General features: G+C 56.6%; 1 protein-coding gene across 1 annotated transcript; it reads left to right on the top strand.

The window, feature by feature from the left end:
- The first annotated feature begins 1621 nt into the window (after positions 1 to 1621).
- On the top strand, positions 1622 to 21519 carry LOC119972909 (tol-Pal system protein TolA-like). Its single transcript, XM_038810456.1, has 4 exons — positions 1622 to 1649; positions 7928 to 8371; positions 8632 to 8852; positions 21478 to 21519. Exons 1-4 carry the CDS (start codon positions 1622 to 1624, stop codon positions 21517 to 21519), a joined length of 735 nt encoding a protein of 244 aa, XP_038666384.1.
- Positions 21520 to 22430: the final 911 nt, after the last annotated feature.

Here is a 22430-nt window from a genome sequence, read left to right as displayed (position 1 = left end):
TTACTACCTATCTTTCTCTCATCAGCAAATTTAGCAACCAGGGGCGGGATTCTCCAATAATGGGGCTACGTCCCCATGGCAGCGTGAAAAGCGGTGCCAACCACTCCGGCACCAACGGTCCTCGATAGTGGGGAATGCTCCCCTTCCTAGGGGGCTTCGTCAGCGCCGGAGAGGTCCCCACAGCTCGAGGAATGGCCGGCGCGAGTTTGCACATGCATGGAACAGCCGGCATATTCCCGCACATGCGCACTACGGGCGGCGTGATTCCGCGCATGCGCGGGAGTTCCCTACTCCGTGCCAGCCCCCGGAGAATATGGCGGAGCCCTACAGGGGCCCAGCATGGAGGAACATATGCCCCCACAGAACCTGCCTGCCCACCAATCAGTAGGCCCCGATCGTGGGCCAGGCCACCATGGGGGCCCGCCCTGGCGTCGGATCCCCCGCCCCCCCCCCCCCCCTCCAGGCAGGCAGGTTCTGTGGGGGCCTATGTTCCTCCATGCTGGGCCCCTGTAGGGCTCCACCATATTCTCCGGGGGCTGGCACGGAGAGGGGAATCCCCGCGCATGTGCGGAATCACGCCGCCGTAGTGCGCATGTGCGGGAATATGCCGGCTGTTCCGCGCATGCGCAAACTCGCGCTAGCCATTCCTCGAGCTGCGGGGAACTCTCCGGCGCTGATGAAGCCCCCTAGGAAGGGGAGCATCCTCCCACCCACCCACCCACCCACCCCCCCCTTCCAGGACAGCCCCCGCAGACTCACCTTCCAGGTCCCGCCGTGTGGGACCTGAGTAACCCACGCCGGCGGAACTCGGTGGAACCCATTGCCACTCGGCCCATCGGGGCCCGGAGAATCACCGTGGGGGCCGCTTTCAACGGCCCCCGACCGGTGCGGCGGGAATCCCGTGGGCGCCCAAAAATTGGCGGTGGAGAATCGGGAAGCTGGCGTCGGGACAGCGGGGTGCGATTCTCGTGTCCCCCGGGGGATTCTCCGGCCCGGCGCGGGGTCAGAGAATCCCGCCCCATATCTGCGGTCCTTCATACAAGTCATTTATTTAAATTGTCAAAAGTTGAGGTTCCAGCACTGATCCTTGTGGCAAACCATTTGCCACATACTCTGCCAAGCAAAAAAGGACCCCATTTATGCCTACTCTCTGTGTCCTGTCAGCTAGCTAATCTTCTATTCATGTCAACATGTTAGCCCCAACACCCAGAGCTTTAATTTTCTGCAATAACCTTTGATGTGGCACCTCACCAAATGCTTTCTGGAAATCTAAATACAGTACATCCACCAGTTCCCCTTTAACCACAGCACTTGTGATTCCTTCAAAGAACACCAATAAGTTGGTTAAACATGATTTCCTTTTCACAAAACCATGTTGTCTTAATTGAAGCAAAATCCTGCGGATGCTGGAAATCTGAAAGCAAAACAGAAAATTCCGAACAAACTCAGCAGGCGTGTCGGCCGCAGTGGAGAGAAAAGCGGAGTTATTTCGAGACTGGAAGACTCTTCATCGGAGCTGAAGAGGGCTGGAGATTTGGTGGATTATATGGGGGTGGGGGGGGGGGGGGGGGGGTTGGAGAAGGTGGAGCAGAAGAGAAGGTCACAGATAGGTTGGGAGAACATGGAGAGAATAGCAGAACTTCCTCAAGGTAAGCATTCCTGGAAGAGAAATGGCAGAGAATTAAACACGGCAACAAAGCAAAACACTGCGCCGATCAGAAATAACTCTGAAATGGTGGGGGTTGGGAGGTGGGCCAGCTGCCCCTGAACGAGTGTGGAGGTGGGCTGGACGGAAGGCCTGACTCTGTGATCTGGCACTTTGTTACAGTTATTTTATAAATATTGAAACAGAAAACACCCCTCCAGCCCTCACTCCTCATCCCAACACACTGCCTAATCCCCATCCATGCCACCTTAGGCCACTTCATGCCTCCTACTCACATCCATGGCCCGTTACGCCCCCTTTGCCATCCCATGCCTCCCACCCACCCCGCAGCTCCCCATTGCCCCTATGCTATCTATGCCCCTCTACCCAGCCCCCATGGCCCAGCCCACTATGCACCTCACATCCCCATGACTCTTTATAGACTCTATGCCAACTAAGTTCCAACTCATGCCAACCCATGTCTCCCACTCACCACCCTTTGCATTTGCATTTGTCCACCAGGGGGTACGTGCTCTTCAACAGAGTGTCCACATTGGGAACCACTAGGTTAGAGAAAGTAAAGCAACGAGTATACATCAGATGGTTCACGAATAGCTCAGTGTGAGAGTGTTGTCTGGAGGGAAACAAAGGTTTGTTCCTGAAAGAAAAGCATTAAAATGTGGAATATTGATATGCAACGTACATGAGCAATAATCTTTGATCTGCTCCTCTGCAACATGTTGACTTCAAAGGAAGACAATTAAGATTCAGAGAAAAAATGTGAAAAAGGTCAAGAAAAATAAAATGCTCTTGTTGTATTGGAGCATAACACAGCCCACGACCAAACTGGGTTTCAGAACATTACTTCCTAGCTTGTCACTAATGACTGATTGGGTTCCAGTTGAGCAGTTGACCAAATAGCAACATGCATTGAATCTGGAATCTGTAAATCTCTAAACCACAGATTGCAACCAAATGCAGACAATTATTATTCAGCGCATTCTTAATACTAAGTACCTGTTGTCTTCTCCATGGGTAGGGGGGTGGGGGGTGGGCGGCGGCCCGGGGGGGGGGGGGGGGGGGGTGTTGGAGATAAGGTGACCTCAACATGGGTGGTTAAACATAAGTAGCATTCATATGAAGCCAAAGTAAATCAAGGTTATGATATGGTTGTGCCATTATCTGAGACAATGTTTTGGCAATGGTTCAAGCATCCGTAACTACAAATCACACACAGCGAAACAATTACTTCAATGAACCAACGCAAGATGAATGACTAGAAAATGTTTCTGCTGCATATGCGAATAATTGTTTATGTGATTTGTTTCAGATGCATAAGGTCTTTCTTTCCCAGGTTGCAAATTACTTTCATGTGTCTTATGAAAATTGCAGGGTCCTCTGGCCAATATTTTGAATTTTTCAAGTTAAAACTTAACTTATATTGAAATTCATATTTAAATTCGGGATGATGGGCCTCCAGCAGATCTCTGATCAATACCCTTGCCGATTGTTTGAAACTTGGAGCATTTTTTAAACTTCCTTCTCATTTGCTAATTCCGCAGTTCCCCTCTGCTCTCTGACCCGGATTTCCGGTGAGACGGAGAGTCTCTCGGCCATGGTGAAAATCCCAGGAATGGCTGGAAATCCTGGGCCGGATTCACCGATTTGGAGGCTAAGTGCTGACGGCGGAGTGGGAACTGTGGCGTTTGACCAAGGGAAAATTGGCGCTGAACCCACACCGATCCTGTGACTGGTGAGGGGCTAGCCGCTGTGCCGAGTGAAAGTTCCAGCTCCCAGGACACAAACAGCTGGAGTATGGCCGGGTCCGTGGCTGTGCATGCACACGGTGACAACTGTAAAACATGGCGCCGGTCATATATGCGGACACTACCTGCCAAATACTGCCCCCCTGGCTACCCTCTGGCCACCCCCCAACAGTTCCCACAGCCCCCAGCCAGCAGCACTATTCCTGGCCAACTGTGGCAGTGCTGGACACAGTCCGCAGCCACCAATCCAGGTTCGCAACCATGGAGACCACATGTGAACCGCGCCATTGGGGATTCGGCCCATTGGTGGCCGTGATTCGCAGAGGCCCCAGAGAATAAAGGGTCAGGCCGGTTAACGCTATGCCAAAGGTGCTTAAACGCCGTGTGCCGAGCGGCGCATTTTGGCCATTTCCGGGTATCCCGATTTGGCATCAAACTGGTGCCTACTGCGATTTTGGTGTCGGAGGCTATTTTCCACCCAATCGGCAACAGCCAAAGGTGAATCCCGGCCCCTATGTCCCGTCCACAAATGGACTGGATTCTTCTCCACATCGGAACACTGCTAACGGTGGCGAGCGGCAGAGAATCCAGGATCAGGCAGAAAGTGGGATCGGCGCCAGGCTCCGGCACCCCTCTCCCTCAGCATTGTGGTTCTGCGGGAGGATGCAAATAGATCATTGACCCAGTGGCATCCTATTAACAGGCCGGGCAACATTTTCTCCAGGCCCATGTGATTCTATGGTCCTCTGGTCCGGGAATCACGTGGGTGAGAATTGGTGCAGGTCTTGGCAACCGTGGCTCTGACGCAGTGGGACCCATGGTAAACCAAGGGGGTAACTCTTCAACTGACTTACCCCAAAGTCCATCGAAGGACCACTCTTCCCCCACAATGCAAGACCCGCCCACTCCACCAGACCCACCCCACCATACCCCCCAGCAGCGGAGCCCTATTAGAAACATCCCATCAGAGACCCCCTAAATAAAGAGACCCCTGCATGGACCTGCTAGTTAGAGAAACCCCCACATGAGACCCCCAATAGGAGAGACCCCCACGATATTCCCCCCATGAAAGAGACCCCACCAGGGACTCACTATAAGAGAGACCCCTGCCTAAGAGAGACCCCTTGGTTGAAAGACCCCCGTAAGAGAGACCCCTGCCAAAGAGAGACTGCCCTGGCTGGAAGACCCCTACAAGAGAGACCCCTGCCTGGACAGAAGCAGTGAAAAACAATCACTGTCCAGTGGGGGTCCGTTGTATAGAGGTCTCCAATGGGGACCTCTTTAACTAGAGGCTCTCTGGTTGGTGTCTCTTTAATTTTTTTTTTTAAATTTAGATTACCCAATTATTTTTTCCAATGAAGGGGCAATTTAGCGTGGCCAATCCACCTACTCTGTACATTTTTGGGTTGTGGGGGCGAAACCCACGCAGACACGGGGAGAATGTGCAAACTCCACACAGACAGTGACCCATAGCCGGGATCGATCCTGGGACCTCAGCGCCGTGAGGCGGTTGTGCTAACCACTAGGCCACCGTGCTGCCCTGGTGTCTCTTTAATTAGGGGCTCTCTGGTGGGGGGTTGTGGGGGATTGAGTCACCCTCGTAGGGGGTGACACAGAAAATCCCTGAAGGGGGTCACGGCTGAATTGCATTGCGGGCGGGTCGGGTGGGGCTGGGGGGCAGCTCTGCTCAAAATGGTGGCCCGATAGCGGGATTCCCAAAGGAGTCGCTCGCAATCCTCGCCATGCATAAATTTGAATGGCAAAGAATTGGGACTCGCTTTGTACACCCAGCTTGGTGGGAGAATCTGGGGCAGGACTCTCCATTGGCCAACACTGGAATCGGGAAACGTGATTGGGCGGAGAATAGGTTCCGATGCTAAAATTGCGACGTGCACCAACTTGATGCCAAATTGCAATTCTCTGTCACCTCAACAGCGGGGTCAATGCATACCGGAATGCATGTACAGTAAACACATTCGCTAATCATTTGTGGGCCCGATCAGGTATTCTCTGGGTCCTCCGCGATGCTCCGCCTCCGATGGGCCGAGTCCTGACTGTGCAGTTCACTTATGCATTTAAAAATCGTCAAACCGCCGTCATGGCTGCTGAGAGAGAGAGCGCGAGGACGGTAGGACACAGAGAGGCGTGACCGTGGGCTGCCAGGCTGGACACTGGCCAGGCTGGCTGGGGTGGGGGGGGGGCACTGCCAGTGCCGAGGGATGGGGGGCTGATGTGGGAACAGGCCGAGTGGCCGGGGTGCCTCCCCACGGGTATGAGGTGTTGTCCAGTCCTGGACCACCATTACTGTGGCCTGCAAGACAGCCATCTTGTTGCACACTCACTGACCACCCACCTTGGCCCCTGGTTCTGAAAGTGACGCTGGCCACATGGGTGCCCCCACACCCCCCGCCACCATCCCCCCCAACCCAATCCCCACCCACCGGTGGCCGACCCAGGGCAACACCCACAGTAACCCTGACGGGGACTGAGCGTACTGCTGGCAAGTGCGGTGCCACCCAACAATACCCCTGGCATCAGGGACAGGCACCAGGGTCAGAGGCCCACAAGATGCTGGTCACTGACAGGGCCAGGGGTGCGAAGATGGCAGAGGGGCATGCAGAGGCAGAGCCCGCAGTGCCAACCAGAGCACCATGTAGACCGTAGGACCTGGTTGGGCACAGGGGTATGTGCCATGCTTACATGTCGGCCTTTCACCCCCTGCAGACAATGGATATTGGAATTCAATCAGCAATGGTGGCCTTCCTGCTGGTCGCCGCAGCCCTGGGGGAGCTGGCGGTTCTTGAGGAAGGGGAAGCTGTAGCAGCGGAGAGTGCAGCAGTGGAGTGTGTAGCAGTGGAGCGTGCAGCAGTGGAGCGTGTTGCAGCGGACCGTGTAGCAGTGGAGGGTGCAGCAGTGGAGCGTGCAGCAGCAGAGTGTGTAGCACTGGAGCATGCAGCAGTGGAGCGTGCAGCAGCGGAGAGAGCAGCAGTGGAGCGTGCAGCAGCGGAGCGTGCAGCAGTGGAGCATGCAGCAGCGGAGCATGCAGCAGCGGAGCATGCAGCAGTGGAGTGTGTAGCAGCAGAGTGTGTAGCAGTGGAGTGTGTAGCAGCAGAGTGTGCAGCAGCGGAGTGTGTAGCAGCGGAGTGTGCAGCAGCAGAGCGTGCAGCAGCGGAGAGTGCAGCAGCAGAGCGTGCAGCAGCGGAGAGTGCAGCAGCGGAGTGTGCAGCAGCGGAGTGTGCAGCAGCGGAGAGAGCAGCAGCGGAGAGAGCAGCAGCGGAGAGAGCAGCAGCGGAGCGTGCAGCAGCGGAGTGCGTAGCAGTGGAGTGTGCAGCAGCGGAGTGTGTAGCAGCGGAGAGTGCAGCAGCGGAGAGAGCAGCAGCGGAGAGTGCAGCAGCAGAGCGTGCAGCAGCGGAGAGTGCAGCAGCGGAGAGAGCAGCAGCGGAGAGTGCAGCAGCAGAGTGTGCAGCAGCGGAGCGTACAGCAGCAGACCGTGCAGCAGTGGAGCGTGTAGCAGCGGAGTGTGCAGCAGCAGAGTGTGCAACAGCGGAGAGTGCAGCAGCGGAGAGAGCAGCAGCAGACCGTGCAGCAGCAGAGCGTGCAGCAGCGGAGAGTGCAGCAGCGGAGTGTGCAGCAGCGGAGAGAGCAGCAGCGGAGAGTGCAGCAGCGGAGAGTGCAGCAGCGGAGAGAGCAGCAGCGGAGAGTGCAGCAGTGGAGAGTGCAGCAACGGAGCGTGTAGCAGCGGAGAGAGCAGCAGCGGAGTGTGCAGCAGCGGAGAGAGCAGCAGTGGAGAGTGCAGAAGTGGAGAGTGCAGCAGCGGAGAGAGCAGCAGCGGAGCGTGCAGCATCGGAGAGAGCAGCAGTGGAGTGTGTAGCAGCGGAGAGAGCAGCAGCGGAGGGAGCAGCAGTGGAGAGTGCAGCAGCGGAGAGTGCAGCAGCGGAGCGTGCAGCATCGGAGAGAGCAGCAGTGGAGTGTGTAGCAGCGGAGCGTGCAGCAGCGGAGTGTGCAGCAGCGGAGAGTGCAGCAGTGGAGAGTGCAGCAGCAGAGAGTGCAGCAGCGGAGAGTGTAGCAGCGGAGTGTGCAGCAGCGGAGAGAGCAGCAGCGGAGAGAGCAGCAGTGGAGCGTGTAGCAGTGGAGAGTGCAGCAGCGGAGAGTGTAGCAGCGGAGAGAGCAGCAGCGGAGAGAGCAGCAGCGGAGAGAGCAGCAGCGGAGAGAGCAGCAGCGGAGAGAGCAGCAGCGGAGCGTGCAGCAGGGGAGAGTGCAGCAGCGGAGAGAGCAGCAGCGGAGAGAGCAGCAGGGGAGAGAGCAGCAGCGGAGAGTGCAGCAGCGGAGAGTGTAGCAGCGGAGAGAGCAGCAGCGGAGAGTGTAGCAGCGGAGAGTGCAGCAGCGGAGAGTGTAGCAGCGGAGAGTGCAGCAGTGGTGAGTGCCGCAGCGGAGAGAGCAGCAGCGGAGAGAGCAGCAGCGGAGAGAGCAGCAGCGGAGAGTGCAGCAGCGGAGAGTGCAGCAGCGGAGAGAGCAGCAGCGGAGAGTGTAGCAGCGGAGAGAGCGGCAGCGGAGAGAGCAGCAGCCGAGAGTGCAGCAGCGGAGAGAGCAGCAGCGGAGAGTGCAGCAGCAGAGAGTGCAGCAGCGGAGAGAGCAGCAGCCGAGAGTGCAGCAGCAGAGAGTGCAGCAGCGGAGAGTGCAGCAGCGGAGAGTGCAGCAGCGGAGAGAGCAGCAGCGGAGAGTGCAGCAGCGGAGAGAGCAGCAGCGGAGAGTGCAGCAGCGGAGAGAGCAGCAGCGGAGCGTGCAGCAGCGGAGAGTGCAGCAGCGGAGAGTGCAGCAGCGGAGAGAGCAGCAGCGGAGAGAGCAGCAGCGGAGAGTGCATCAGCGGAGAGAGCAGCAGCGGAGAGTGCAGCAGCGGAGAGTGCAGCAGCGGAGACAGCAGCAGCGGAGCATGCAGCAGCAGAGAGTGCAGCAGCAGAGAGTGCAGCAGCGGAGCGTGCAGCAGCAGAGTGCAGCAGCGGAGCGTGCAGCAGCAGAGAGTGCAGCAGTGGAGAGTGCAGCAGCGGAGCGTGCAGCAGCGGAGAGAGCAGCAGCGGAGCGTGCAGCAGCAGAGAGTGCAGCAGCAGAGAGTGCAGCAGCAGAGCGTGCAGCAGCGGAGAGAGCAGCAGCAGAGTGTGCAGCAGTGGAGAGAGCAGCAGCGGAGAGTGCAGGGAGCAGAGAGTGCAGCAGCAGAAAGTGCAGCAGCAGAAAGTGCAGCAACGGAGAGTGCAGCAGCGGAGAGTGCAGCAGCGGAGAGAGCAGCAGCGGAGAGTGTAGCAGCGGAGAGAGCAGCAGCGGAGAGAGCAGCAGCGGAGAGTGTAGCAGCGGAGAGAGCAGCAGCGGAGAGTGTAGCAGCAGAGAGTGTAGCAGCGGAGAGTGCAGCAGCGGAGAGAGCAGCAGCGGAGAGAGCAGCAGCGGAGAGTGCAGCAGCGGAGAGAGCAGCAGCGGAGAGTGCAGCAGCGGAGAGAGCAGCAGCGGAGCGTGCAGCAGCGGAGAGTGCAGCAGCGGAGAGTGCAGCAGCGGAGAGAGCAGCAGCGGAGAGAGCAGCAGCGGAGAGTGCAGCAGCGGAGAGAGCAGCAGCGGAGAGTGCAGCAGCGGAGAGTGCAGCAGCGGAGAGAGCAGCAGCGGAGCATGCAGCAGCAGAGAGTGCAGCAGCAGAGAGTGCAGCAGCGGAGCGTGCAGCAGCAGAGTGCAGCAGCGGAGCGTGCAGCAGCAGAGAGTGCAGCAGTGGAGAGTGCAGCAGCGGAGCGTGCAGCAGCGGAGAGAGCAGCAGCGGAGTGTGCAGCAGCAGAGAGTGCAGCAGCAGAGAGTGCAGCAGCAGAGCGTGCAGCAGCGGAGAGAGCAGCAGCAGAGTGTGCAGCAGTGGAGAGAGCAGCAGCGGAGAGTGCAGGGAGCAGAGAGTGCAGCAGCAGAAAGTGCAGCAGCAGAAAGTGCAGCAGCGGAGAGTGCAGCAGCGGAGAGTGCAGCAGCGGAGAGAGCAGCAGCGGAGAGAGCAGCAGCGGAGAGTGTAGCAGCGGAGAGTGTAGCAGCGGAGAGAGCAGCAGTGGAGAGTGCAGCAGCGGAGAGAGCAGCAGCGGAGAGAGCAGCAGCGGAGAGTGTAGCAGCGGAGAGTGCAGCAGCGGAGAGTGTAGCAGCGGAGAGTGCAGCAGCGGAGAGAGCAGCAGCGGAGAGAGCAGCAGCGGAGAGTGCAGCAGCGGAGAGTGTAGCAGCGGAGAGAGCAGCAGCGGAGAGTGTAGCAGCGGAGTGTGTAGCAGCGGAGAGAGCAGCAGCGGAGAGAGCAGCAGCGGAGAGTGTAGCAGCGGAGTGTGTAGCAGCGGAGAGAGCAGCAGCGGAGAGAGCAGCAGAAGAACAGGTGGCAGCCGCCCAGGATGGAGAGCTAGCCACACAACAGGACAAGGAGGTGGAGGTGCCAAGGAGGAGCCGCATGAGGTCTCGTGTGTGCCAGCACTGCCTGTCATTCGAGGACCTGCGGGGCATGCTGTCGAAGTCTGCGGCTGAGCAGATAGACAGTGCAGCATATTGACAACATTTAAAAGGCATTTGGACAGATGCATGGATAGGGAAGGTTTAGAAAGATATGGGCCAAATGCAGGCAAGTGGGGTTAGCTGAGGTGGGCTTTTTGGTTGACATGGACCAGCTTGGGCCAAAGGGCCTGTCTCCGTGCTGTAGATTCTACATCTGCCAGATGATGGCACACCTGGCACCGCGGGGTATGGGGGAGAATACCCACTCCCGACGGCCGTCAACGTGATGGTTGCTCTGACCTTTTACACCATGGGCTCCCTCCAGGTGCCGAGTGGGGACCTGTCCAGGATCTCACAGACCTCAGTGCACAGGAGCATCCGTGCCACCACAGAGGCCCTATACGCCCAGGCAGCTCAGTACATCCACCAATGTGGACCATGCCCACCAGGCTGCCCAGGCAGTGGGGTTCATCGCCATCGCCGACATGCCCCAGGTCCAGAGGTGATCGACGGGATGCATGAACCCCTAGGAGCACCTGCAGAAGACAGGCTGCTCTACACAAACCAAAAGGGGTTCCACTCGATGAACGTGCAGCTGATATGCGACCATGAGCTGCGCATATTGCACCTCTGCGCCTGATACCCGCTCTGCATCGTTTGACGAGGTCTGACTCCTGCCCACAGTTGCGCTTTCCACCGTCCACTTGGCTGATCCCTGCATGCGAACTGGCCATTCCATCACATGGTCCCATTGGATCACTAGTGTGACCGTGGTGGGGATTGTCGGCAGGGGGGCGGGGGGGGGGAGCCCGGCCCACCCACAAAGTCTGCCCATTTCCCCCCACTGTCTGGCCAGCCCACCAGGTGCTGTGGTGCTGCCCTGTTGTGCCCGCTGCCCACCCAATGCACCAGGGACAGGAGGGGGTGGGGGAAGCCTGAGGTGCTGCGGTGTCCCGGCACTCCCCTGCGGGAGTTACCAGCACGGGCTCCATCACCTCCTCCTCCCTCGGGGTGCCCGATGGCCCCTGGACTGCTCCATGGGACAGAGGTGTGAGCGGAGCCACATTCCCTGAGACTCCCCAGCCACCTGGCGCTGCCAGTCCTCGAGGACTGCTCTGGTGTTGACCAAGGTGTGCATGCTCGTGATCAGGGAGCACAGGGAGTGGACCATCTCCGTCTGGGACTGCGCCACATCACCCATTTATTCTGCCACCACCTTATGGATTTGTGTGACATCAGCCAGTGACTGCGCCATCTCCCCCTGGGACTGGGTCACCTCCCTCTGTGCCTGCACCACAATAACAAGCACCTGGGCAATGCCGCTGACATTCCCAGCCATGGCCCATTGACTGTGCCATGCTGAGGAGCGCTGCTGCAATGTCCAGGTGGCTCTAGCACATAAGACCATAAGACCATAAGACATAGGAGTGGAAGTAAGGCCATTCGGCCCATCGAGTCCACTCCGCCATTCAATCATGGCTGATGGGCATTTCAACTCCACCTACCAGCATTCTCCCCGTAGCCCTTAATTCCTCGCGACATCAAGAATTTATCTATCTCTGCCTTGAAGCCATTTAGCGTCCCGGCCTCCACTGCACTCCGCGGCAATGAATTCCACAGGCCCACCACTCTCTGGCTGAAGAAATGTCTCCGCATTTCTGTTCTGAATTTACCCCCTCTAATTCTAAGGCTGTGCCCACGGGTCCTCGTCTCCTCGCCTAACGGAAACAGTTTCTTTGCGTCCACCCTTTCTAAGCCATGTATTATCTTGTAAGTTTCTATTAGATCTCCCCTTAACCTTCTAAACTCCAATGAATACAATCCCAGGATCCTCAGCCGTTCATCATATGTTAGACCCGCCATTCCAGGGATCATCCGTGTGAATCTCCGCTGGACACGCTCCAGTGCCAGTATGTCCTTCCTGAGATGTGGGGCCCAAAACTGGACACAGTACTCCAAATGGGGCCTAACCAGAGCCTTATAAAGGCTCAGTAGCACATCGCTGCTTTTATATTCCAACCCTCTTGAGATAAATGACAACATTGCATTCGCTTTCTTAATCACAGATTCAACCTGCATGTTTACCTTTAGGGAATCCTCGACTAGCACTCCCAGATCCCTTTGTACTTTGGCATTATGAATTTTCTCACCGTTTAGAAAGTAGTCTATGCTTGGATTCTTTTTTCCAAAGTGCAAGACCTCACATTTTCTCACGTTGAATTGCATCAGCCATTTCCTGCACCACTCTCCCAAACTGTCTAGATCCTTCTGCAGCCTCCCCACTTCCTCAGCACTACCTGCCTGACCACCTAACTTCGTATCATCGGCAAACTTCGCTAGAATGCCCCCAGTCCCTTCATCCAGATCATTAATATATATGGTGAACAGCTTTGAGGCCTTTGAGACGGCAGCCCTGTCCTGGTCCTCGGCCACCGCCTGCACAGAATGCCCCAGGCCTTCGACACGCTGATCCATTTTTTAGAATAAATGTAGAGTACCCAATTATTTTTTCTCCAGTTAAGGATCAATTTAGCATGAAACCCCCGCAGACATGGGGAGAATGTGCAAACTCCACACAGACAGTGATCCAGGGCCAGGATTCGAACCCGGGTCCTCAGCGCCGCAGTCCCACTGCTAACCACTGCACCACATGCCACCCAACACGCTGATCCATGGCCAAAACCTTTGCCCCCAAGGCCTCCACCACGGACGCTGCCCTTGCGGTGATAGCCTGGGTGGCACACATGGCCGGCACTACCTGCTGCTCCTGCAGCGGTACCTGCAGGTGTTGGATGCTTGTCAACAACTCCTCATGTAGTCCCTGGCATTGCCACTGCATCTCCACAATCAACAGGACTGTTCCAGAAACCCAAAACCCATCTGGACAGCAACCTCCCTGGGGTGGGCCGGACAGCAACCTCCCTGGGGTGGGCCGGACAGCAACCTCCCTGGGGTGGGCCCTGGGGTCGGCCCTGGGGTAGGCCCTGGGGTGGGCCCTGGGGTGGGCCCTGGGGTGGTTCCTGGGGTGGGCCCGCCCGGACAGCAGCTTCCCTGGGGTGGGCCCTGGGGTGGTTCCTGGGGTGGGCCCTGGGGTGGGCCCTGGGGTGGGCCCTGGGGTGGGCCCTGGGGTGGTTCCTGGGGTGGGCCCTGGGGTGGTTCCTGGGGTGGGCCCGCCCGGACAGCAGCTTCCCTGGGGTGGGCCCTGGGGTTTTTCCTGGGGTGGGCCCTGGGGTGGGCCCTGGGGTGGGCCCTGGGGTTTTTCCTGGGGTGGGCCCTGGGGTGGGCCGCCCGTACAGCAGCTTCCCTGGGGTGGGGGTGGGGGTGGGCCCTGGGGTGGGCCCTGGGTTGGTTCCTGGGGTGGGCCCTGTGGTGGGCTGCCCGTACAGCAGCTTCCCTGGGGTGGGCCCTGGGGTGGGCCCTGGGGTTGTTCCTGGGGTGGGCCCTGGGGTGGACCCTGGGGTGGGCCACCCATTCAGCAGCTTCCCTGGGGTGGGCCCTGGGGTGGTTCCTGGGGTGGGCCTGACCGGACAGTAGCTTCCCTGGGGTGGGCCCTGGGGTGGTTCCTGGGGTGGGCCCTGGGGTGGGCCCGCCCGGACAGCAGCTTCCCTGGGGTGGGCCCTGGGGTGGGCCCTGGGGTGGGCCGGACAGCAACCTCCCTGGGGTGGGCCGGACAGCAACCTCCCTGGGGTGGGCCGGACAGCAACCTCCCTGGGGTGGGCCGGACAGCAACCTCCCTGGGGTGTGCCGGACAGCAACCTCCCTGGGGTGGGCCGGACAGCAACCTCCCTGGGGTGGGCCGGACAGCAACCTCCCTGGGGTGGGCCGGACAGCAACCTCCCTGGGGTGGGCCGGACAGCAACGTCCCTGGGGTGGGCCGGACAGCAACTTCCCTGGGGTGGGCCGGACAGCAACTTCCCTGGGGTGGGCCGGACAGCAACCTCCCTGGGGTGGGCCGGACAGCAACCTCCCTGGGGTGGGCCGGACAGCAACCTCCCTGGGGTGGGCCGGACAGCAACTTCCCTGGGGTGGGCCGTCCATACAGCAGCTTCCCTGTGGTGGGGGTGGGGGTGGGCCCTGGGGTGGGCCCTGGGGTGGGCCCTGGGGTTGTTCCTGGGGTGGGCCCTGGGGTGGACCCTGGGGTGGGCCACCCATTCAGCAGCTTCCCTGGGGTGGGCCCTGGGGTGGTTCCTGGGGTGGGCCTGACCGGACAGTAGCTTCCCTGGGGTGGGCCCTGGGGTGGGCCTGACCGGACAGTAGCTTCCCTGGGGTGGGCCCTGGGGTGGTTCCTGGGGTGGGCCCTGGGGTGGGCCCGCCCGGACAGCAGCTTCCCTGGGGTGGGCCCTGGGGTGGGCCCTGGGGTGGGCCGGACAGCAACCTCCCTGGGGTGGGCCGGACAGCAACCTCCCTGGGGTGGGCCGGACAGCAACCTCCCTGGGGTGGGCCAGACAGCAGCCTCCCTGGGGTGGGCCGGACAGCAACCTCCCTGGGGTGGGCCGGACAGCAACCTCCCTGGGGTGGGCCGGACAGCAACTTCCCTGGGGTGGGCCGGACAGCAACCTCCCTGGGGTGGGCCGGACAGCAACCTCCCTGGGGTGGGCCGGACAGCAACTTCCCTGGGGTGGGCCGCCCATACAGCAGCTTCCCTGTGGTGGGGGTGGGGGTGGGCCCTGGGGTGGGCCGCCCGGACAGCAACCTCCCTGGGGTGGGCCCGCCCGGACAGCAGCTTCCCGGGCCTACTGGGTGGAGGTAGTAACTCCCGAGGGGGTGGACGTTTGGACAACCTGCGCCCAGGTGCGGCGAACAGTGGCGGCTGGCAGCCTCCTTCCCGGGCCAGGGTACGCGGTCGCCCGCCTCTTTTCCATGGTCCAACAGGGTCTCGAACCCGGCATCCGTAAAATGGGGTTGCCACTCTGTTTGCTGTCACCTTGTTGTCTGGGATAGTGTGTGTGGGGAGTGAAGTGTGTATATGTGGCTGCAGCTTGTCAGCCTTCCTAAGAGTCAATCTGGCGAATCCGACAGTGTTTACCATTGGAATCGATTGTGTTCATGTGCCGCAGGTACTAGACCCTCAACGGTCGCTAAATCGGTCCAGGTGCGGCGCAGTTTTGCTGTCTTGGAAGTCCATGAATCCTGCCTCAGCGTCAACACTTAGTCTCAGGAACGAAGATTTCCGCCGCACATTTTTGCAGCAACACTAAAAATGGTACTGGGACAGAATATTATGATTGTAAAAGGCACCAAGTTCCTTGTGAGAAACCAAACTTATTTCGGACACTACAATCAGCCGAAATGAAACCAGGATCACGCTTGAGCAATCAATAGATGGAAAATGTGATAGAAAGCAGAGAGGAACGTTACATATGCCAGGCATGTCGGAGCCCATTGCAATACATCGTTTGGTGATTTGGCAGTGATGTGTCTGCTCAGAAGATCCACAGTTTCTCAAACCTGCTTCACCATTCGGTAAGATCATGGCTAGCTTTTTGACATGCTTACACTGGATGTTGGCTTCACTGACAGAGCTAGCACCTGGTGGCAATCTCTAACTGATCTGCCAAGGTATATACAGGATTGGATAAAGGAAAAAATGGAGGTTCCTGTGATGTGGATCAGCCAGGTGAACCAGGAAGGGATCAGCCATGATCTGATTGAATGGCGGAGCAGGCTTGAAGGGCTGAATTGCCTACTTCTGCTCCTAATTCCTACATTCATAAAACAGTGGAAACCCTAGAGGGGTATGGAAAGTGCAAGGGGGGGGTGAGCGAAGAGGGGACATGAACAAACATTGGTGGGCAAAATCCCAAGGTGTTTTATATTAAGGGCAAAAGGATACCCAGGGAAGTTGTACAGCCCATTAGTTACTAAAGTGGCAATAGGTTGTAGAGCTGGAAGACATTAGTGAGGTTTTAAATGGGTTGTTTGCATCTGTGTTCACTATGGCCCACACGAGACCCCCTGCCCCAGTTACTCCACGATGATGCTGCCAGGGGCGCACTTCGCTGCTCCTCTCTCAGCCAGCCTGACTGAGGAAGGTTGGGGTGAGATGGGAGCTTCAGAATTCCAGTGCCGGTAAGTTTGACGAGAGTGGTGGCAATCCGCCGGAGATTGCCACTCTGTGGGATTTACCGTCAATGTCTCCATTTAACTGACTGTCCTGCTGGGCCATTTCAGAGGGCAGGTAAGAGTCAGCCACATTGCTGTGGGTGTGCAGGTACACGCAGGCCAGACCAGGAAAGCATGGCAGGTTTTATCCCCTGCCGTGGTGGAATTTGAACCCACGCTTCCGGAGCATTAATCTGACTCTCAAGGTTACTAGTGCAGTAACATTCCCACTCCACCACCATCGGCTTAATAAAACGTGATCTTCTTCCTAAAGTCCACCTTCCCACCCAATCCCTAGTACATGGTGACACTGCCATGGTGGCAGTGCCAAGGTGCCAGGCTGGCAGGCCAAGGTGCCCATGTGTAGGAGTGCTAGGGTGCCATCCTACCCAATGCCCGACCACCTGGGGGTCTCCAGTGGCCTGGGAGACTCCCCCAGGTGCCGTTACGACTGGTTCAGTTTGGTATGGACCAATACTAAACAGCGCCTGGCAAGGCCTCTGAGCCATGGCCAGTGAACCCTGGGCTCGGGGGAATCCGATGAATGCATATCTAAATGAACTTAATGGATCATTTAAATATGCAGACCTGCATGACACCCAGTGAGGGCGAGACCCAGATCGCGACATCTTATGGAACACCGTTAAATCTTGCGAGACGTTTTGAGCGTCGCGAATCTCGCTTGAGGCCTTCTGCGAGATTCAATGGTCTTGTCCCAGTACCAAGTTAGGCATGACAAGGTCATTGAATTTCACCCTATATTTACATGACAGTCTGTAACTACGTATGTATCATATATCCAGCAATAACCTGCACCTGTGTTACATTTTAATATAATGAAAGGTGAGTTGGCTCTAATTACAGGTAAAAATCGGCGGCACGGTAGCACAGTGATTAGCACTGTTGCTTCACAGCTTCAGGGTCCCAGGTTCAATTCCCAGCTGGGGTCACTGTCTGTGCGGAGTCTGCACTTTTTCCCCGTGTCTGCGTGTGTTTCTTCCGGGTGCTCCAGTTTCCTCCCACAAGTCCCGAAAGACGTGCTGTTAGGTAATTTGGACATTCTGAATTCTCACCCCGTGTACCCAAACAGGCGCCGGAATGTGGCGACTAGGGAATTTCACAGTAACGTCATTGCAGTGTTAATGTAAGCCTACTTGTGACACTACAGATTATTTTTTTTTAAATGAAAAAAATGTGTTCTGAAGTGATTTCAAAGGTTTTAAAGGTAAAGGCGGTGGCAGCACTAACTGAATGCGTGCGGATGTATTTGTACATTACTTTGCTTCGATATAATCCTATGCAAATATGAGTACATCTCTAAAAATGAAAGCGCATGTGTGGTTTGAGCTGAAATACATCATTGTGCACAAAGAGCACTCATTTCCTATCATCTCAAAAGGGCATAACCTTGATAAAAAAGTGTTTCAAAGAATCATACAATTTACAGTGCAGAAGGAGGCCATTCGGCCCATCAAGTCTGCACCGGCCCTCGGAAAGAGCACCCTACTCAAGCCCATATCTCCACTCTATCCCCATAACCCAGTAACCCCACTGAACCTTTTTGGACACTAAGGGCAGTTTAGCATGGCCAATCCACCTAACCTGCACATCTTTGGACTGTGGGAGGAAACCCACGCAGACACGGGGAGAACGTGCAGACTCCGCACAGACAATGACCAAAGCCGAGAATCGAACTTGGGACCCTGGAGCTGTGAAGCAACTGTGCTACTGTGCTGCCCTTTTAATCAAAATGACTCCAATCACAATAAACCGTTATCAAAATGAGATGATGTGTATTGGATACGCACAGTTGGTCCAAATAGTCTTTACTGGCATTAATGCTCACTTGAGTCTCCCCCGATCTTTCCACATCTATTATCATAATCCTCCATTCCCTTTTCTCTCGTGTCTCTCTACCTTCCTCTTCAATGTATCTCTACTATTTGCATCAACCACTCCCTGTGGTAGTGAGTTCCACATTCTCGCCGCACTTTGGGTAAAGAAGTTTCTTCTGATTACCCTCTTAGATTTCTTTGTGACTGTCTTATATCAATGGCCTACATTTTAGCTCTCCCCCAAAAGAGGAAACACTCATGATGCTGACTCTTCTCCCTCACATGTGGACCGCTGAATGTCACTTCACAAAGCCTCCAAGAGGGAGCTGGACCAGTTGCTTAATGGAACATCTGGAAGGCCACCTGCCTTTTTACTGATCACATAGTCCAGGTGAGCCCTTGGCTTGAGTTTGCTTGTCTACAGGGGTTGAAGAGGAATTTACCAGAGGATCTTTTCCTCGTTCTGGCCCTGGATCTTGTCCCTCCCAGGAGATGGTTCAGCTGTGGGGAGGGGGGGGGGGGGGGAAGGCTACAGGGTCTTGATACACCAGCTGGTCTTTTCACACCTGTCAGTTTTACATGACTATCGATCAGTATGTGTACTGCAGATGATGACTTGTTCTCAAATGCTGCTGGCATTGCAGCGCTGTGGGACAGAAATAAGGCAGGAACCACGAGGAAATTTTGCCTTTTAGAGGCCTTTGGGTGCGATTCAGTGCGCTTGGGCGAGAGTGCAACAAGACCGGTGAATAGCGGGAGAGGCCAAAAATGAGAACTGCGCCGGGCAAAATCATTTGCGATGCAGCCGACCCGCTCCTGTAGGTGATCACCTAGACTATGTGATCAGTAAAAGGCAGGTGGCCTGGCGTGGCGAGAAACCAATTAACACCACTTATGCCCCATTCCCATACAATTAACGTCAGCCACCCCATATCCAACGACCACCCATGATCCAGCAGCCTCCCCAGCAAGTGGTCACACTGACGCCGATTAGTCTCCTTTTGAACCTAGCGGAAGGGTTGCTGCTGGGAGTTGAGTAGCTCACAGGCAATGAGTGTGGGAGCACGAGGTTTGCTGCCCCTGGGGTTCGAAATAGGGTGGGGCTTCTGGAGTGAAGCACTGCACAGGGTCAACTCCACCTCCACATGCGCGAGGCTCAATCTAATGCAGCTAAAAGTAGTACATAGAGCCCACTTGAACAAAACCGAATGAGCAGGTTCTTCCCGGAGGTGGAGGATAGATGTGAATGGTGCCAAGGAGGCCCGGCCAACCACGCCCACATGTTCTGGTCTTGCCCCAGACTTGTGGAGTACTGGACAGCCTTCTTCGAGGCTGTGTCCAAAGTGGTGGGGGTGAGGGTGGAGCCATGCCCGATAGTGGCGGTCTTCGGGTTTCAGACCAGCCAAATCTATTCCTGGGGAGGAGGGCGGACGTCCTTGCCTTTGCCTCCCTGATCGCCCGCCGTAGAATCCTGTTTGGCTGGCGGTCAGCAGCACCGCCCAGAGCTGCAGACTGGCTGTCCGACCTCTCGGAATCTCTCCAAATGGAGAAAATCAAATTCACCCTCCATGGGTCGGAAGATGACTTCCACAAACATGGGAGCCATTCACCCAACTGTTCCGAGACCTGTTTGTGGCCAACACTTAAATAAATAAATAGCCAGGAGCCAGGGCGAAATAGACAGGACAAGATAGAAAGTGGAACATAGAACATAGAACATTACAGCGCAGTATAGGCCCTTCGGCTCTCGATGTTGTGCTGTCCTGTTAAACCCTTCTAAAGTCCCTCTACACTATTCCCTTATCGTCCATATGCCTATCCAATGACCATTTGAATGCATTTAGTGTTGGCGAGTCCACTACTGTTGCAGGCAGGGCATTCCACGCCCTTACTACTCTCTGAGTAAAGAACCTACCTCTGACATCTGTCCTATATCTATCTCCCCTCAATTTAAAGCTATGTCCCCTCGTGCTGGACATCACCATCCGAGGAAAAAGGCTCTTGATGTCCACCCTATCTAATCCTCTGATCATCTTGTATGCCTCAATTAAGTCCCCTCTTAACCTTCTTTTTCTCTAACGAAAACAGCCTCAAGTCCTTCAGCCTTTCCTCATATGATCTTCCCTCCATACCAGGCAACATTCTTGTAAATCTCCTCTGTACCCTTACCAATGCTTCCACATCCTTCCTATAATGTGGCGACCAGAACTGCACACAATACTCCAAATGTGGCCGCACCAGAGTTTTGTACAACTGCAACATGACCTCATGGCTCCGAAACTCTATTCCTCGACCAATAAAAGCTAACACACCGTACGCCTTCTTAACAACCCTCTCAACCTGGGTGGCAACTTTCAGGGATCTATGGACATGGACACCGAGATCTCTCTGCTCGAAAGTGAGGGAGGACCCGGGGGTGGATGGGGGGGGGGGGGGGGGGGGGGGGGGGGGGGAGCAAGGTGAAGTAGCAAAACCTAGCAAGAAAAAATGGGGGGCAGCAGTGATGAAGGGAGTGGGAAGGGAGGGGGGGGGGGGAGGAAGGGATGAGAACAAAAAAGGAGAGCCAGCAGAGGGAAGAGATAAGAGATCAAAAACGGGGGGGGGGGGGGGGGGGGGAAGCACAGGGGAAGACAACACAACAGTGACAGCAACCACAGCACGGTGAGAGAACGTGAAGAAAATCGGAGAAGGAGAAACGAGCAATGGGCGATGCCGGGGCAACTGCACAAAAGAATGTAAAAAGCATTAGGGGCACCATCCCTAGCTTGATGTTCTGTATAAAGAAAGAGAAAATGGAAGCGAGGGGAGGAAAGACCCCCTGTCCTCTTATACTTCCTGAATCCTATGTGTTTTGCTTTGCTTTGTATATAGCTGTGTTTATAAGATGTACAAAACCCAATAAAAAACATTTTAAAAAAAAGGTTTGCTGCCCCCTGCTCAGAGTGGGCTGGAGGGGCAACTGGAAGTGGCGGAGGGGCATGGGGTGGTGGGGAGGTTCACCCTTGGTTGGGATGGTTCACAAAGAGGGGGGGATATCAGAACTGGGGGGGGGGGGGGGCTCTGCTGGTGGGGCAACCACACGCGGCTCCACCATGCCAGCCCCTGGATCGTGTGTATCCATTCTTCGGCAACTCGAATCCCTACCTGCCTGCCCCACTGACCACCCATAACCCCCACTGACTGCAGAGGCTTCTGGCCACGCGGCTGAAGGCTATGGCTAATAGGGAATTGGCAATCGTGGTTGAGTGAGCACTTCACACAACCCAGGTGGATTCCTGTGAGTGGATGGACCATGTAGCATTCAGGAGTTATTGCCTAGCATCCCAATCAGGCCTTGATGCCTGGACACTGCGGGAGGCACCACTACACCATGAAGCTGCCAAGATCCGAACACCCAGGGGATGGACCCCAGCCCCTGGGACATGTCGGCGGCCGAGGATGGGTGGGTGCAATTAGGCAGGGACCCGCGCCCGGTCCAGGTGACTATATGTGCGGGTCTCAGTGGTACAGCTCCCTCTGTGGCTGAGTGTGGATGGGCAGGTCATTCTGGGAGTGGGGGTGCTGGGGAATCAATGGGGGGATGGAGGTTCCCAGTTGGAAGACATCGCTGTTTGTCAGTTTAACATCCTCTCCCAATTGCTTGCAGATATTGAATGGTTTGGACGATATTTGGGACTTGCCCCAGTGATGTTGCTGACAGGCCGGGCTGCCAGGCGGCCAGGCATCGGAGACGGTGGCAGCAGTAGCGTCAACAGAGACTTGAGGCGGCGGCCCTTGTGCAAAGCCCCGCCCCACAACCTGAGGAGCCCATCAGGCCCGGGTGAGACCCAGAGGGGGAGGACAGCGACAGCCCAGTGTGTACAAACATCGCTGGTCTTTCGAGCAAGTGACGGATAGCACTTGCCACAGGAGACTCCGCCTACAAGGGGATGGTGCGGCACCTGTGCCATGACCCCACAGACGTGGCACCATGTGGAGGGGGACACCTGCTCTCTGTGGTCGACAAGGTCGCCGCAGCCCTGAACTTTAAAAAAATTAATTTACGGGATGTGGGCGTCGCTGGTTAGGCCAGCATTTATTGCCCATCCCTAGTTGCCCTTCAGAAGGTGACAGTAAGTTGTCTTCTTGAACCGCTGCAGTCCTTGAGGTGTAGGTACACCCATTGTGCGGTTAGGGAGAGAGTTCCAGGATGTTGCCTCAGTGACAGTGAAGGAACGGCAATATATGTCCAAGTCAGGGTGGTGAGTGACTTGGAGATGAACCTCCAGGTGATGGGGTTCCCAGGTATCTGCTGCTCTTGTCCTTCTAGATGGTAGTGGTTGTGAGTTTGCAATGTGTTGTCTAAGGAAACTTGGTGAGTTACTGCAGTGCATCTTGTAGATGGTACACATGGCTGCCACTGTTCCTCGTTGGTGGGGGGTTTGAATGTTTGTGGAAGGGGGAGCAATCAAGTGGGCTGATTTGCCCTGGATGGTGTCGAGCTTCTTGAGTGCTGTTGGAACTGCACTCACCCAGGCAAGTGGTGAGTATTCCATCACACTCCTGACTTGTTCCTTGTAGATGGTGGGTCAGGAGGTGAGTTACTCGCTGTAGGATTCC

Source organism: Scyliorhinus canicula, chromosome 10 (assembly GCF_902713615.1).
Source record: "Scyliorhinus canicula chromosome 10, sScyCan1.1, whole genome shotgun sequence".
In the NCBI taxonomy this organism is placed as follows: Eukaryota; Metazoa; Chordata; class Chondrichthyes; order Carcharhiniformes; family Scyliorhinidae; genus Scyliorhinus; species Scyliorhinus canicula.
This window is presented reverse-complemented; position numbering and strand designations above follow the sequence as displayed.